We start from the raw sequence: 17,079 nt of genomic DNA on the forward strand, positions 1-17,079 counted from the left end.
GCGCCTTGCGACTCTATTACGTTAAAGGCACTATATAACTGCAAGTTGTTGATGAGCACAGAACAGGAAATGCAGATACAGATTGTGGAGACAAAGGATTAATAATCTGGATCATGCTTGTATATCAGTGTTACGTCCCATAATACACAATATCCAGAGTGTGAATATCAGTGTTACTCTGTTATAGATAACTAGCTGAAGTGCCCGGCGGTGGCGAGGGTCTTTTGAGGGCATGTTGTTGTTGGAAGAGTGAGAGAGAGCGACTGGGGGGAAGAGAGAGAGCGAGAGACTGGGGGGAAGAGAGAGAGCGAGAGACTGGGGGGAAGAGAGAGGGCGAGAGACTGGGGGGAAGAGAGAGGGCGAGAGACTGGGGGGAAGAGAGAGGGCGAGAGACTGGGGGGAAGAGAGAGGGCGAGAGACTGGGGGGAAGAGAGAGGGCGAGAGACTGGGGGGAAGAGAGAGGGCGAGAGACTGGGGGGAAGAGAGAGGGCGAGAGACTGGGGGGAAGAGAGAGGGCGAGAGACTGGGGGGAAGAGAGAGGGCGAGAGACTGGGGGGAAGAGAGAGGGCGAGAGACTGGGGGGAAGAGAGAGGGCGAGAGACTGGGGGGAAGAGAGAGGGCGAGAGACTGGGGGGAAGAGAGGGCGAGAGACTGGGGGGAAGAGAGAGGGCGAGAGACTGGGGGGAAGAGAGAGGGCGAGAGACTGGGGGGAAGAGAGAGGGCGAGAGACTGGGGGGAAGAGAGAGGGCGAGAGACTGGGGGGAAGAGAGAGGGCGAGAGACTGGGGGGAAGAGAGAGGGCGAGAGACTGGGGGGAAGAGAGAGGGCGAGAGAATGGGGGGAAGAGAGAGGGCGAGAGACTGGGGGGAAGAGAGGGCGAGAGACTGGGGGGGAAGAGAGAGGGCGAGAGACTGGGGGGAAGAGAGAGGGCGAGAGACTGGGGGGAAGAGAGAGGGCGACTGGGGGGGAGGGGGGAGGAGAGGAAAGGGGGGAGGGGAGGGGGGAGGAAAGGGGGAGGGGAGGAGGAAAGGGGGCGGGGGAGGGGAGGAGGAAAGGGGGCGGGGGAGGGGAGGAGGAAAGGGGGAGGGGAGGAGGAAAGGGGGAGGGGAGGAGGAAAGGGGGCGGGGGAGGGGAGGAAAGGGGGAGGGGAGGAGGAAAGGGGCGGGGGGAGGAAAGGGGGGAGGTGGGAGGGGGGGGGAGGAAAGGAGGGGAGGAGGGGGGAAGAGGGGGGAGCGCCCTGCCCCGCCTCCCCGAGCCCCGCCCCCCGCGGCCCGATCTCCCGAGGCCCGATCTCCGGAGCCCCGCCCTCCCGAGCCCCGATCTCTCGAGGCTCGCCCCCCCGATCTCTCGAGGCTCGCCCCCCCGCTCTCTCGAGGCTCGCCCCCCCGATCTCTCGAGGCTCGCCCCCTCTCCCGAGCCCTGATCTCCCGAACCCTGATCTCCCGAGCCCCGCCCCCCGCCCGAGCCGGCTTCAAGAGCAGAGAGAGAGACGCCGCCGCACAACCTACCGCGTGAGGCCCGGCCGGACTCAAGTCGCGCGCGCTGACTCCTGCCCCACCCGCCTTTACTAAGATGGCGGCAGTGGCGACGCTCGGCTCAGGCCCGCCCCCTCCAGCCTTCACAAAGTTGGCGCCGATCGCGAGCCGCTTGTGCAGCGCGACGGGAGGTGCCTAGCTAGGGCGTGGCTGGGCAACAGAGGCCCAGGCTTACAGGCCTGGAAAAATGGTGAAAGGTAGGAAAATTCGAGATGTTAGAGAAAAGATTTACAAATTAATTAACTTTTTTTAAAAACAATTTGTGTTTTAAAAGCAACTTTTTTTTTGCTGGAAATGTAGATTTGAAAAGAAACACGCAGAAAGTGGGAAGAAGAAATGAACAGTTTGGAATCAAGATGGCGGCCACTCACCTCGGTTCAGAATGATAAGGCCCGCCCACACACGCACCGATTGGTCAACCGTCAGGTCACTGAACTGTAGGATTGGTCAATCATCACGTCACTCAACTGTAGGATGGCCCGCCCGCGCACACAATGAACCCGCCCCCACTCGATGCAAATGAGCGGATCATGAGCGGAATTTTGAACGTTTTTTGGATACCATCGGCACAATTTTTGTCCAACCGTCGGCACAATTTTTGTCCGAGCAAAAAGTAAATATGCCTACAAGAGTCCCCTAATGATGAGCTTTCTTTTGATATAACATATGTGTAGGTACGCTCTATAACTTTTGATTGTATAGCCGGACAGAGAGACAGACAGAGAGACATATCCTTTTATATATATAGATTTAATAAACAGCCTCTGGGCCGTGTGTAGAGGCTGTGTGTGTATCAGTGTCGGAGAATCCACTGTGTCTTAATGCTGAAGTTTTCCATGTGTGGAGGTTGTAAACTGATTCTGTTTTCTTCTCATTCTGTTCCAGTTGAAAATGGAGAGCACTGTGATTTCTCCATTCTACGCAACTTGCTAATCAGGTAAAGCCTTTCAGTGGTATATAATCAGCACTGCAGTTTCTATCTGATCCTTTAATCTCAGTCTGTGCTGTTTATATTTTGGGATGTTGAACGGATGTGCTGTGTTCCCGGGATGTTGGTGATGAGCGGGGATATGCTGTGTTACCGGGAGATTGAGCGGGGATGCGCTTTGTTCCTGGGATGTTGCTGATGACCGGGAATGTGCTGTGTTCCTGGGCTATTGAGTGCGGGAATGTGCTGTGTTTCCGGGATGTTGAGCGGGAATGTGATGTGTTTCCGGGATGTTGAGTGTAAATGTGCTGTGTCCCCGGGGTTTTAGTGATGAGCGGGAATGTGCTGTGTTTCTGGGATGTTGATCGGCAATGTGTTGTGTTCCCGGGATGTTAGTGATGAGCAGGAATGTGATGTGTTCCCGGGATATTGAGCGGGAATGTGATGTGTTCCTGGGATGTTGAGTGGGACTATGCTGTGTTCCCAGGGCATTGATCGGGAATGTGCTGTGTTCCCAGGATGTTGAGCAGGAATATGCTGTGTTCCCGGGATGATGAGCGGGAATGTGCTGTGTTCCTGGGATGTTGAGCGGGAATGTGCTGTGTTCCGGGGATGTTGAGCAGGAATATGCTGTGTTCCTGGGATGTTGATCAGGAATGTGCTGTGTTCTCGGGATGTTGAGCGGGAATGTGATGTGTTCCTGAGATGTTGTGCGGGAATGTGCTGTGTTCCTGGGATGTTGAGCGGGAATATGCTGTGTTCCCGTGATGTTGAGGGAGTATGTGCTGTGTTCCCAGGATGTTGATTGGGTAAGTGCTGTGTTACTGGGACGTTGAGCAGGAATGTGATGTGTTCCCAGGATGTTGAGCAGGAATGTGCTGTATTCCTGGGATGTTGAGCGGGAATGTGCTGTGTTCCCGGGATTTTAGTGATGAGCCGGAATGTGCTGTGTTCCCGGGATGTTGGGCAGGAATGTGCTGTATCCCTGGGATGTTGATCGGGAATGTGCTGGTGTCCCGGGATGTTAGTGATGAGCAGGAATGTGCTGTATTCCTGGGATGTTGAGCGGGAATGTGCTGTGTTCCTGGGATTTTAGTGATGAGCAGGAATGTGCTGTGTTCCCAGGATGTTGAGCAGGAATGTGCTGTATCCCTGGGATGTTGATCGGGAATGTGCTGTGTTCCCAGGATGTTGAGTGGGAATGTGCTGTGTTCCCGGGATATTGTTCGGGAATGTGCTGTGTTCCCTGGAGGTTAAGTGGGAATGTGCTGTGTTCCCGGGATGATGAGCGGGAATGTGCTCTGTTCCCGGGATGATGAGCGGGAATCTGCTGTGTTCCTGGGATGTTGAGTGTGAGTGTGTTGTGTTCCCGGGATGTTAGTGATGAGCGGGAATGTGATGTATTCCCGGGTTGTTGAGCGGGAATGCGCTGTGTTCCTGGGATGTTGTGCGGGAATGTGCTGTGTTCCCGGGATGCTGAGTGGGAATGTGCTGTGTCCCTAGGATGTTGATCAGGAATGTCCTGTGTTCCCGGGATGATGAGCAGGAATGTCCTGTGTTCCCGGGAGGTTAAGCAGGAATGTGCTGTGTTCCCGGGATGTTGAATGCGAATGTGCTGTGTTCCCGGGATTTTGAGTGGGAATGTGATGTATTCCTGGGATGTTGTGCGGGAATGTGCTGTGTTCTGGGGATGCTGAGTGGGAATGTGCTGTGTCCCTGGGATGCTGAGTGGGAATGTGCTGTGTCCCTGGGATGTTGATCGGGAATGTGCTGGTGTCCCGGGATGTTAGTGATGAGCAGGAATGTGATGTGTTCCCGGGATGTTAAGTGGGAATATGCTGTGTTTCCGGGATGTTGGGCGGGAATGTGCTCTGTTCCCAGGAGGTTAAGCGGGAATGTGCTGCGTTCCCGGGATGATGAGCGGGAATGTCCTGTGTTCCTAGGATGATGGGGAATGTCCTGTGTTCCTGGGATGATCGGGAATGTGCTGCGTTCCCAGGATGATCAGGAATATGCTGTGTTCCCGAGATGTTGAGCAGGAATATGCTGTGTTCCCGAGATGTTGAGCGGGAATGTGATGTGTTCCTGGGATGTTGTGCGGGAATGTGCTGTGTTCCCTGGATGTTGTGCGGGAATGTGCTGCGTTCCTGGGATGTTGAGCGGGAATGAGCTGCGTTCCTGGGATGTTGAGCGGGAATGAGCTGCGTTCCTGGGATGTTGAGCGGGAATGTGCTGCGTTCCTGGGATGTTGAGAGGAAATGTGCTGTGTTCCCGGGTTGTTGAGTGGTAATGTGCTGTGTCCCTGGGATGTTGAGTGGGAATGTGCAGTGTTCCTGAGATATTGAGCGGGATTGCGCTGTGTTCCCGGGATGTTGCGTGGGTATGAGCTGTGTCCCTGGGGTATTGATCGGGAATGTGCTGTGTTCCCGTGAGGTTAAGCGGGAATGTGCTGTGTTCCCGGGATGATGTGCAGGAATGTCCTGTGTTCCTGGGATGATGAGCGGGAATGTGCTGTGTTCCCGGGATGTTGAGCGGGAATATGATGTGTTTCTTGGATATTGAGCGGGACTGTGCTGTGTTTCTGGGATGTTAGTGATGAGCAGGAATGTGCTGTGTTCCCGGGATGCTGAGTGGCAATGTGCTGCGTCCCTAGGATGTTGATCGGGAATGTCCTGTGTTCCCGGGATGATGAGCAGGAATGTCCTGTGTTCCCGGGAGGTTAAGCGGGAATGTGCTGTGTTTCCCGGGATGTTGAATGCGAATGTGCTGTGTTCCCGGGATTTTGAGTGGGAATGTGATGTATTCCTGGCATGTTGTGCGGGAATGTGCTGTGTTCTGGGGATGTTGATCGGGAATGTGCTGGTGTCATGGGATGTTAGTGATGCGCAGGAATGTGATGTGTTCCCGGGATGTTGAGTGGGAATATGCTGTGTTTCCGGGATGTTGGGCGGGAATGTGCTCTGTTCCCAGGAGGTTAAGCGGGAAGGTGCTGTGTTCCCAGGAGGTTAAGCAGGAATGTGCTGCGTTCCCGGGATGATGAGCGGGAATGTCCTGTGTTCCTGGGATCTGGAGCGGGAATGTGCTGTGTTCCTGGGATGTTGATCAGGAATGTGTTGTGTTCCCGGGATGATGAGCGGGAATGTGCTGTGTTCCCGGGCTGTTGATCGGGAATTCGCTGTGTTCCCGAGATGATGAGCAGGAATGTGATGTGTTCCCGGTATGTTCTGGGGAATGAGCTGTGTTCCCGGGATGTTGAGCGGGAACGTGCTGTGTTCCCGGTATGTTCTGGGGAATGAGCTGTGTTCCCGGGATGTTGAGCGGGAACGTGCTGTGTTCCCGGGATCTGGAGCGGGAACGTGCTGTGTTCCCGGGATCTGGAGCGGGAACGTGCTGTGTTCCCGGGATGATGAGCGGGAATGTGATGTGTTCCTGGGATGTTGTGCGGGAATGTGCTGTGTTCCTGGGATACTGAATGGGAATGTGCTGTGTCCTTGGGATGTTGATCGGGAATGGGCTGTGTACCTGGGATGTTAGTGATGAGCAGGAATGTGCTGTGTTCCCAGGATGTTGAGTGTGAATATGCTGTATTTCTGTGATGTTGAGCGGGAATGTGCTGTGTTCCCGGGATGTTGAGGGGGAATGTGCTGTGTTCCCGGGATATTGATTGGGAATGTGCTGTGTTCCCAGGAGGTTAAGCAGGTTGTGGGCAGAATGCTAGAGTCCATTATTAAGGATAAAATAGCGGAGCACTTGACAAATGGGGAAAGGATCGGACAGAGTCAACATGGATTTACAAAGGGTAAATCGTGTTTGACTAATCTGCTGGAATTTTTTGAGGAAGTAACTGGTAAAATAGATGGGGGAGAGCCAGTGGATGTGGTGTACCTTGACTTCCAGAAAGCCTTCGATAAGGTTCCACACAAAAGATTATCATGCAAAATTAAGGCTCATGGGATTGGGGGCAAAGTATTAACGTGGATAGAGAACTGGCTGGCGGATAGAAAACAGAGAGTTGGAATAAACGGCTCGTTTTCGGAGTGGCAGGCAGTGACCAGCGGGGTGCCGCAAGGATCTGTCCTGGGACCCCAGCTGTTCACAATATATATAAATGATCTGGATCAGGGAATTGGATGCAATATTTCCAAATTCGCTGACGACACTAAACTAGGAGGAGGGGTGGGCTCTGATGAGGATGTCAGGAGGCTACAGTGCGATTTGGACAGGTTGGGGGAATGGGCGGATACGTGGCAGATGCACTATAATGTGGATAAATGCGAGGTTATCCACTTTGGGGGTAAAAACAGGAGGGTAGATTATTATCTAAATGGCAATAGATTGGGAGATGGGGAAGTGCAGAGGGACCTGGGTGTTCTTGTGCACCAGTCACTGAAGGAGAGCATGCAGGTGCAACAGGCGATTAAGAAGGCAAATGGTATGTTGGCCTTCATATCAAGGGGGTTCGAGTATAGGAATAGGGATACCTTACTACAGCTGTACAAGGTGCTGGTGAGACCGCATCTGGAGTATTGTGTACAGTTTTGGTCGCCCCATCTGCGGAAGGATGTTCTTGCCATGGAAAGAGTGCAACGGCGATTCACCAGGCTGATACCTGGAATGGCGGGAATGACCTACGAAGAGAGATTAAATAGTTTGGGCTTGTACTCACTGGAGTTTAGAAGATTGAGAGGGGATCTCATCGAAACATATAAAATTATGGCAGGCCTGGACAGGCTGAATTCAGAGAGAATGTTTCCAATGGCCGGGGAGCACAGAACCAGGGGCCACAGTCTAAAAATAGCGGGCAAATCATTTAAAACAGAGATGAGGAAGAATTTCTTCACTCAAAGAGTGGTGAGCCTGTGGAATTCCCTGCCACAGAGGGCTGCGAAGGCTAATTCAATAAATATTTTCAAGAGAGAATTGGATATATTTCTGAAGGCTAAGGGGATTAAGGGTTACGGAGAAAAGGCGGGGACGGGGTACTGAACTGGTAAGATCAACTATGATCTCAGACGAAGATCAGCCATGATCTCATTGAATGGCGGAGCAGGCTCGAAGGGCCGAATGGCCTACTCCTGTTCCTATCTCTATGTTTCTATGTTTCTATGTGCTGTGTTCCTGGGATGATCAGCGGGAATGTCCTGTGTTCCCGGGATGATCGGGAATGTGCTGTGTTCCCGGGATGTTCGTGATGAGCAGGAGTCATAGAGTTATACAGCACAGAAAGAGGCCCTTCGGCCCATCGTGTCTGCGCCGTCCATCAATCCCTGTCCAGTCTAATCCCATTTTCCAGCATTTGGTCCATAGCCTTGTATGCAATGGCATTTCAAGTGCTCATCCAAATGCTTCTTGAATGTTGTGAGGGTTCCTGCCTCTACCACCCTTTCAGGCAGTGAGTTCCAGATTCCAACCACCCTCTGGGTGAAAAAGTTCCTCCTCAAATCCCCTCTAAATCTCCTGCCCCTTACCTTGAATCTATGCCCCCTTGTTATTGACCCCCCTACTAAGGGGAAAAGTTCCTCTTTATCTACCCTATCTATGCCCCTCATCATTTTGTACACCTCAATCACAGAATCACAGAAACCCCACAGTGCAGATAGAGGCCATTTCGGCCCATCGAGCCTGCACCGACACATATCCCACCCGATCCCCGTAACCCCTACACCAACACATATCCCACCCTATCCCCGTTACCCCACGTATTTAATCCCCCTAACACTAAGGGCCAATTTATCATAGCCAATCAACCTAACCTGCACATCTTTGGACTGTGGGAGGAAACCGGAGCACCCGGAGAAAACCCACGCAAACACGGGGAGAATGTGCAAACTCCACACAGACAGTCGCCCGAGGCCGGATTCGAACCCGGGTCCCTGGTGCTGTGAGGCAACAGTGCTAACCACTATGCCACCGTGCAGGTCCCCCCTCAGCCTTCTTTGCTCCAGGGAAAACAACCCCAGCCTGTTTAGTCTTTCTTCATAGCTGAGGCGCTCCATCCCGGGATGCTGAGTGGGAATGTGCTGTGTCCCTGCGATGTTGATCGGGAATGTGCTGTGTTCCTGGGATGTTAGTGAGGAGCAGGAATGTGCTTTGTTGCCAGGATGCTGAGTGGGAATATGCTGTGTTCCCGGGATGCTGAGTGGGAATATGCTGTTTTCCTGGGATATTGAGTGTGAATGTGCTGTGTTCCCGGGATGCTGAGTGGGAATGTGCTGTGTCCCTGGAATGTTGATCGGGAATGTGCTGTGTTTACAGGAGGTTAAGCGGGAATGTGCTGTGTTCCTGGGATGATGAGCAGGAATGTATTGTGTTCCCGGGATGATCAGGAATGTGCTGTGTTCCCGGGATGATGAGCGGGAAAGTGCTGTGTTCCCGGGATGTTCGTGGGATTGTGCTGTGTTCCCGGGATGATGAGCGGGAATGTCCTGTGTTCCTGGGATGTTGTGCGGGAATGTGCTGTGTTCCCGGGATGTTGAGCGTGAATGTGCTGTGTTCCTGGAATGTTGATCAGGAATGTGCTGTGTTCCCGGGATGTTGAGGGGAAATGTGCTGTGTCCCCGGGCTGTTGATCGGGAATCTGCTGTGTTCCCGGGATGATGAGCAGGAATGTGCTGTGTTCCCGGGATGTTGAGCGGGAATGTGCTGTGTTCCCAGGATGTTGAGCGGGAATGTGCTGTGTTCCCAGGATGTTGAGCGGGAGTGTGCTGTGCTCCCATGATATTCACAGAAATCACAGAAACCCCACAGTGCAGATAGAGGCCATTTCGGCCCATCGAGCCTGCACCGACACATATCCCACCCGATCCCCGTAACCCCTACACCAACACACATCCCACCCTATCCCCATAACCCCACGTATTTAATCCCCCTAACACTAAGGGTCAATTTTTATCATAGCCAATCATCCTAACCCGCACATCTTTGGACTGTGGGAGGAAACCGGAGCACCCGGAGGAAACCCACGCAAACACGGGGAGAATGTGCAAACTCCACACAGACAGTCACCCGAGGCCAGATTCGAACCCGGGTCCCTGGCGCTGTGAGGCAACAGTGCTAACCACTATGCCACCGTGCTGCCTATTGATTGGGAATGTGCTGTGTTCCCAGGAGATTAAGCGGGAATGTGCTGTGTTCCCGGGATGATCAGTGGGAATGTCCTGTGTTCCCGGGATGATCGGGAATGTGCTGTGTTCCCGGGATGTTAGTGATGAGCAGGAATGTAATGTGTTCCTGGGATGTTGAGCGGGAATGTGCTGTGTTCCCGGGATGCTGAGTGGAAATGTGCTGTGTCCCTGGGATGTTGATCGGGAATGTGCTGTGTTCCTGGGATGTTAGTGAGGAGCAGGAATGTGTTGCCAGGATGTTGAGTGGGAATATGCTCTTTCTGGGATGCTGAGGGGGAATGTGCTGTGTTCCTGGGATATTGATCGGGAATGTGCTGTGTTTACAGGAGGTTAAGCGGGAATGTGCTGTGTTCCCGGGATGATGAGCAGGAATGTATTGTGTTCCCGGGATGATCGGGAATGTGCTGTGTTCCCGGGATGATGAGCGGGAAAGTGCTGTGTTCCCGGGATGTTGAGTGGGAATATGCTGTGTTCCCGGGATGTTGAGCAGGAATATGCTGTGTTCCCGGGATGCTGAGTGGGAATGTGCTGTGTTCCCGGGATGCTGAGTGGGGATGCGCTGTGTTCCCAGGATGTTGAGTGCGAATGTGCTGTGTTCCCAGGATGTTGAGAGGGAATGTGCTGTGTTTCCGGGATGTTGAGTGGGAGTGTGCTGTGTTTCCGGGATGTTGAGTGGGAGTGTGCTGTGTTCCCGGGATGTTGATCGGGAATGTGCTGTTTTCTCGGGATTTTGAGTGGGAATGTGCTGTGTTCCCGGGAAGTTGATCGGGAATGTGCTGTATTGCCGGGATGTTGAGTGGGAATGTGATGTGCTCCCAGGATGATGAATGGGAACGTGCTGTGATCCCGGGCTGATGAGCAAGAATGTGCTGTGTCCCCGGGATGTGTGGGAATATGCTGGGTTTCCGGGATGTTGAGCGGGAATGTGCTGTGTTCCCGGGATGTTGAGCAGGAATGTGCTGTGTTCCCGGGATGATGAGCGGGAATGTGCTGTGTTCCCGGGATGTTGAGCGGTAATGTGCTGTGTACCCAGGCTGTTGATTGGGAATTCGCTGTGATCCCGGGGTGATGAGCGGGAATGTGCTGTGTTCCCGGGATCTGGAGCGGGAATGTGTTGTGTTTCCGGGATGTTGAACAGGAATGTGCTGTGTTCCCAGGATGTTGAGCGGGAATGTGTGTGCTCCCGGGATGTTGAGCAGGAATGTGCTGTGTTCCCAGGATGTTGAGCAGGAATATTCTGTGTTCCCGGGATGATGAGCGGGAATGTGCTGTGTTCCCGAGATGATGAGCAGGAATGTGATTTGTTCCCGGTATGTTGAGCGGGAATGTGCTGTGTTCCTGATATGCTGAGTGGAAATGTGCTGTGTCCCTGGGAATGTTGATCAGGAATGTGCTGTGTTCCTGGGATGTTAGTGATGAGCAGGAATGTGCTGTGTTCCCGGGATGATGAGCGGGAATGTGCTGTGTTCCCGGGGTGAAGAGCGAGAATGTGCTGTGTTCCCAGGATGGTGAGTGGGAATGTGCTGTGTTCCCAGGATGATGAGCGGGAATGTGCTGTGTTCCCGGGATGTTGAGTGGGAATAAGCTGTGTTCCCGGGATGATGAGCGGGAATGTGCTGTGTTCCCAGGATGGTGAGTGGGAATGTGCTGTGTTCCCAGGATGGTGAGTGGGAATGTGCTGTGTTCCCGGGATATTGATCGGGAATGTGCTGTGTTCCCAGGAGTTTAAACGGGAATGTCCTGTGTTCCCGGGATGATGAGCGGTAATATCCTGTGTTCCCGGGATGATGAGCGGGAATGTGCTGTGTTCCCAGGATGGTGAGTGGGAATGTGCTGTGTTCCCGGGATATTGATCGGGAATGTGCTGTGTTCCCAGGTGGTTAAGGGGGATTGTGCTGTGTTTCCGGGATGTTAGTGATGAGCAGGAATGTGATGTGTTCCCGGGATGTTGAGCGGGAATGTGCTGTATTGCCAGGATGTTGAGCGGGATTGTGCTGTGTTCCCGGGATGTTGCGTGGGAATTTGCTGTGATCCCGGGATATTGATCGGGAATGTGCTGTGTTCCCAGGAGGTTAAGCGGGAATGTCCTGTGTTCCCAGGATGATGAGTAGGACTGTGCTGTGTTCCCGGGATGATGAGCGGGAATGTGCTGTGTTCCCAGGATGGTGAGCGGGAATGTGCTGTGTTCCCAAGATGGTGAGTGGGAATGTGCTGTGTTCCCGGGATATTGATCGGGAATGTGCTGTTTTCCCAGGAGTTTAAACGGGAATGTCCTGTGTTCCCGGGATGATGAGCGGGAATATCCTGTGTTCCCGGGATGATGAGCAGGAATGTGATGTGTTCCCAGGATGTTGAGCGGGAATGTGACGTGTTCCAGGGATGTTAGTGAGGAGTAGGAATGTTCTGTGCTTCCGGGATGTTGAGGGGGAATGTGCTGTGTTCCTGGGATTATTGATTGGGAATGTGCTATGTTCCCAGGAGGTTAAGCGGGAATGTGCTGTGTTCCCGGGATGATGAGCGGGAATGTGCTGTGTTCCCGGGATGTTGAGTGGGAATATTTTGTGTTCCCGGGGTGTTGAGCGGGAATGTACTGTGTTCGTGGGATGTTGATTGGGAATGTGCTGTGTTCCCGGGATGTTGAGTGGGAGTGTACTGTGTTTCCGGGATGTTGATCGGGAATGTGCTGTGTTCCCGGGATGTTGAGTGTGAATGTGCTGTGTTCCTGGGTTGCTCGTCATGCATCGATTTAAGTAAGTTGGGTGCTTTTATTGCAGGACACACATGCAGGATCTGAAGGATATTACCAACAACATCCATTATGAGAACTACCGAAGCCGGAAGCTGGCGGCAGTGACTTGCAACGGCGTCGATGCCAGTAAGACAAAAGGCCCCCTCAACAGGTAAGTCTTTTTTGGGCCCAACGTGAGGCAAACATTTTTTCCTGTCTTTCACTGACCACAGTTGGCCCTCAGCACAAAAGCCGCTGGAAATTTACATTCGCTGATTGGTGGGCAAAATGGAAATTGGTGCATCAGGGATTCTCTAACACTTCAACTGAGACACATTGGAAAGTCCAAAGCGAACTTTACTCTGTATCTAACCTGTGCTGTACCTGCCTTGGGAGTGTTTGATGGGACAGTGTAGAGGGAGCTTTACTCTGTATCTAACCCCCTGTACCTGCCCTGGGAGTGTTTGATGGACAGTATAGAGGGAGCTTTACTCTGTATCTAACCCCCTGTACCTGCCCTGGGAGTGTTTGATGGGACAGTGTAGAGGGAGCTTTACTCTGTATCTAACCCCCTGTACCTGCCCTGGGAGTGTTTGATGGACAGTGTAGAGGGAGCTTTACTCTGTATCTAACCCCCTGTACCTGCCCTGGGAGTGTTTGATGGGACAGTGTAGAGGGAACTTTACTCTGTATCTAACCCCCTGTACCTGCCCTGGGAGTGTTTGATGGACAGTGTAGAGGGAGCTTTACTCTGTATCTAACCCCCTGTACCTGCCCTGGGAGTGTTTGATGGGACAGTGTAGAGGGAGCTTTATTCTGTATCTAACCCCCTGTACCTGCCCTGGGAGTGTTTGATGGGACAGTGTAGAGGGAGCTTTATTCTGTATCTAACCCCCTGTACCTGCCCTGGGAGTGTTTGATGGGACAGTGTAGAGGGAGCATCCTTGTGATGGGGAAATGGCTATGCTCTGTTGTGGAGGAAGTTCCCTGGTTCAGAATGTGAAACCCACTGCCTTTGTGTCTACGGTTTAGGTTGGGGTGAATTTGACATCCCCTTGATCTGCTCTGCTGTATTTGACCAGAATGTACCGACTGTTTAGCGTGGATTGTTAGGGGTTAGAGCGCGGCTCTGTGTTGAGGTAATTTGCCATGTTTAATGGCAGGAGCCCTTTGGCTGAGATGGAGGAGGAGCGTCGAGAGCACGTTGCCAAGATGAAGAAGATGGAGACAGAGATGGAGCAGGTCTTCGAGATGAAGGTCAAGGAGAAGAAACAGAAACTAAAGGACTCCGAGAACGAGGTACTGCACCTAACCGGCACTGTCCCCGCCCATCTCTGTACCCCAACCCCCTGCCCAGCTCCATACCCACACCCTGCCCATCTCCGTACGCCGCCCGTCTCTGTTCCCGTACACACCCCCTCCCGTCTGCACAGAGCGGGATTAAAACTTTTTAAAAACTGTTTTATTTGTGAATTTGGCAAGCGTGGGAATTCGGAGAAGAGGAGGAAGGAGTTACTGATTTTTGCCATCACTACTTGTAGTGCTGTGTGTTACAGGGAGATATTTAATTTCAGTACCCTTAACTTAATCTAGATCAAGTAAGTAGTCAAGAAACTACACTGCAAACTAAGTTACCTACTTACAAATTTAATTCAATTTAATTAAATCAAACAAGATCATATGGGGATGGCAGTGCAGGCGGTGTGCTGCAACTGCAGCATGTGGGAGTTTGTGGTGAGCATTGTGACCCCGGACAACCACGTTTGCAGTAAGTGACTGCATCTTGAGGAACTTCAGCTCAGAGTTTTTGAGCTGGAGTCTGAGGGGCAGACATTGCAGGGCATCAGGGATGTGGAGAGTTACCTGGACACTTCGATCCAGGAGGCAGTCACACCCCTTAGGTTAGGTAGTGGTACAGGTCTGGTTAGTGGTCAGGGACAGGAGGGTGTGACTGCAACTCAGGCAGGTAAGGGAACCCCAGGTGCAGTGCTGGAGGAGCCTCAGCCTTTGCCCTTGTCCAACAGGTATGAGGTTCTTGCTGCTTGTGTGGATGAGGGAAAAGCCTGCAGGATGGATGAGCAAGCTGACCATGGCACCATGGTGCAGGAGGCCATTCAAGTGGGGGGAGTGAAAGGGAATGTAGTTGTGGTAGGGGACAGTATAGTCAGGGGGATAGATACTGTTCTCTGAAGCCGCGACCGAGAATTCCGAAGGTTGTGTTGCCTGCCAAGGTTAAAGACATCTCCACGCGGCTGAAGGAGAACTTGGAGGGGGAGGATCCAGTTGTTGTAGTCCACGCAGGAACCAACGACATAGGTAGAACTAGGAAGGAGGTTCTGCTGAGGGAGTTTGAGGAGCTAGGATCCAAATTAAAAAGCAGAACCTCAAAGGTAATAATCTCTAGATTGTTACCTGAGCCACGCGCAAATTGGCATAGAGTCAAACAGATTAGAGGTTTAAATGCGAGGCTCAAAGAGCAGTGTGGGAGGAAGGGGTTTCAGTTCATGGGACACTGGCACTAGTCCTAGGGAAAGAGGGAGCTGTTCCATTGGGACGAGCTTCACTTAAACCGGGCTGGGATCAGTGTCCTGGTGAACCGAATAGGTTAATGGACAGAAAATAGAGTAGGAATAAACGGGTCATTTTCAAGTTGGCAGGCTTTAACTAGTGGTGTACTGCAAGGATCAGTGCTTAGGCCTCAGCTATTCACAATCTACATCAATGATTTGGATGAGGGGGCCAAATGTAATATATCCAAGTTTGCTGATGATCAAAGCTGGATGGGAATGCAAGTTGTGAGGAGGATGCAAGGAGACTGCAAGGGGATATAGACAGGCTAAGTGAGTGGGCAAGAACATTGCAAATGGAATATAATGTGGAGAAATGGTAGAAAAATAGAAAAGCGAGTATTTTTTAAATGTTGAGAGATTGGGAAATGTTGGTGTTCAGAGGGACCTTGGGTGTCCTTGTACACGAATCACTGAAAGTTAACATGTAGGAACAGCAAACAGGTCAAAAACCAGGGGGCACAGATTTAAAGTAATTGGTTTAGAGGGGGTTTGAGGGGAAATTTCTTCACCCAGAGGGTTGTGGGGGTCTGGAACTCACTGCCTGAAAGGGTGGTAGAGGCAGAAACCCTAACCACATTTAAAAAGTACTTGGATGTGCACTTGGACTGCTCTAACCTGCAGGGCTACGGACCAAGAGCTGGGAGGTGGGATTAGGCTGGAGAGCTCTTTGTTGGCCGGTGTGGACACAATGGGCCGAAATGGCCTCCTTCCGTGCTGTAACTTTCTATGATTCTATGAAACAATTAGGAAAGCAAAAGGTTGGGAACTAAATATTCCAGGATACTTAACTTTTAGAAGAGATAGGCAAAATGGAAAAGGAGATGGGGTAGCCTGATAATAAAGGATGAGATAAAGACAGGAGAGAGAAAGGATTTTGTGCCAAAAATCAAGTAGAATCAATTTGGGTGGAGCTAAGAAACAGCAAGGGGCAGAAAATATTGGTGGGAGTTGTTTACAGGCCCACAAACAGTAATTGTAATGTAGGGCAGAGTTTAAATCAGTAAATTAGAAGCACATGTAACAAGGGTAATACAGTAATCATGGGGGACTTTAATCTACATAGAGACTGGGCAAATCAAATTTGCAGTAATAGTGTGGAGGACGAATACATGGAATGTATATAAGATAGTTTTCTAGATCAGTATGTTGAGGAACCAACTAGGGAACAGGCTATTTTAGATCTAGTATTGTGCAATGAGAAACGGTTAATTAATAACTTTGTTACAAGAGGATTTGAGTGTAAGAGTAAATTATATAGGGCCCTGGTGAGACCACGCCTGGAGTATTGTGTACAGTTTTGGTCTCCTTACCTAAGGAAGGATATACTTGCCATAGAGGGAGTGCAAAAAAAGGTTCACCAGACTGGTTCCTGGGATGGGGGATTGTCCTATGAGGAGAGATTGAGTAGACTAGGCCTATATTCTCGAGAGTTTAGAAGAATGAGAGGTGATCTCATTGAAACATACAAAATTCTTACAGGGCTTGACAGGATAGATGCAGGAAGGATGTTTCCCCTGGCTGGAGAGTCTGGAACCAGGGGTCACAGTCTCAGAATAAGGGGTCGGCCATTTAGGACTGAGATGAGAAATTTCTTCACTCAGAGGGTGGTGAATCTTTGGAATTCTCTAACCCAGAAGCCTTTGAGTATATTCAAGGCTGAGATAGATAGGTTTTTGGACTCTAGGGGAATCAAGGAATATGCAGATCGGGCAGGAAAGTGGAGTTGAGGTAGATGATCAGCCATGATCTTATTGAATGGCAGAGCAGGCTCGAGGGGCCAACTGGCCTACTCCTGCTCCTATTTCTTAAGTTTTTATGTCTCTGTACACATCCCCGCCCGTCTCTGTGGTTCGCTCTCACTCTCGCTCTTTCCCTGCAGCTGCAACGCCGACATGAGCAGATGAAAAAGAACTTGGAGGCTCAGTACAAGGAGCTGGAGGAGAAAAGGAAGCAGTTTGAGGAAGAAAAAGCATCGTGGGAGGTGGAGCAGCGTCTCCTGGAACAGCAGAGGCTCGACGCATCAAAGTTAGTCGCACATTGTGTGTGTGTGTTTGAGAGACAGAGAGAGGGGAGGAGAGGTCTGAGAGACAGAAAGAGAGAGAATGGGAGAGTGGTCAGTGACCGTGAACAGAGAGAGGGAGTGGTCTGAGTGAGAGAGAGACAAGGTGTGTGACCGCGCCTCCCCCTCCGCCCGG

General features: G+C 51.6%; 2 protein-coding genes across 2 annotated transcripts in view; one reads left to right on the forward strand and one right to left on the reverse strand.

Moving 5' to 3' along the window:
- LOC147116141 (septin-7-like) overlaps positions 1-17,079 on the reverse strand; it is an 845,307-nt gene that overhangs the window by 76,719 nt on the left and 751,509 nt on the right. The window lies entirely within an intron of this gene.
- Positions 1-17,079, forward strand: part of LOC147116142 (septin-7-like) — a 78,821-nt gene that overhangs the window by 46,442 nt on the left and 15,300 nt on the right. Inside the window, exons 7-10 of the mRNA XM_085989545.1 lie at positions 2,420-2,471; positions 12,361-12,486; positions 13,478-13,613; positions 16,764-16,909. Of these exons, the coding sequence (XP_085845671.1) occupies positions 2,420-2,471; positions 12,361-12,486; positions 13,478-13,613; positions 16,764-16,909 (460 nt within the window). The remainder of the gene's footprint in view (positions 1-2,419; positions 2,472-12,360; positions 12,487-13,477; positions 13,614-16,763; positions 16,910-17,079) is intronic.

Source organism: Somniosus microcephalus, chromosome 6 (genome assembly GCF_052327205.1).
Source record: "Somniosus microcephalus isolate GS21.2 chromosome 6, FLI_Smic_1.0, whole genome shotgun sequence".
NCBI classification, from domain to species: domain Eukaryota; kingdom Metazoa; phylum Chordata; class Chondrichthyes; order Squaliformes; family Somniosidae; genus Somniosus; species Somniosus microcephalus.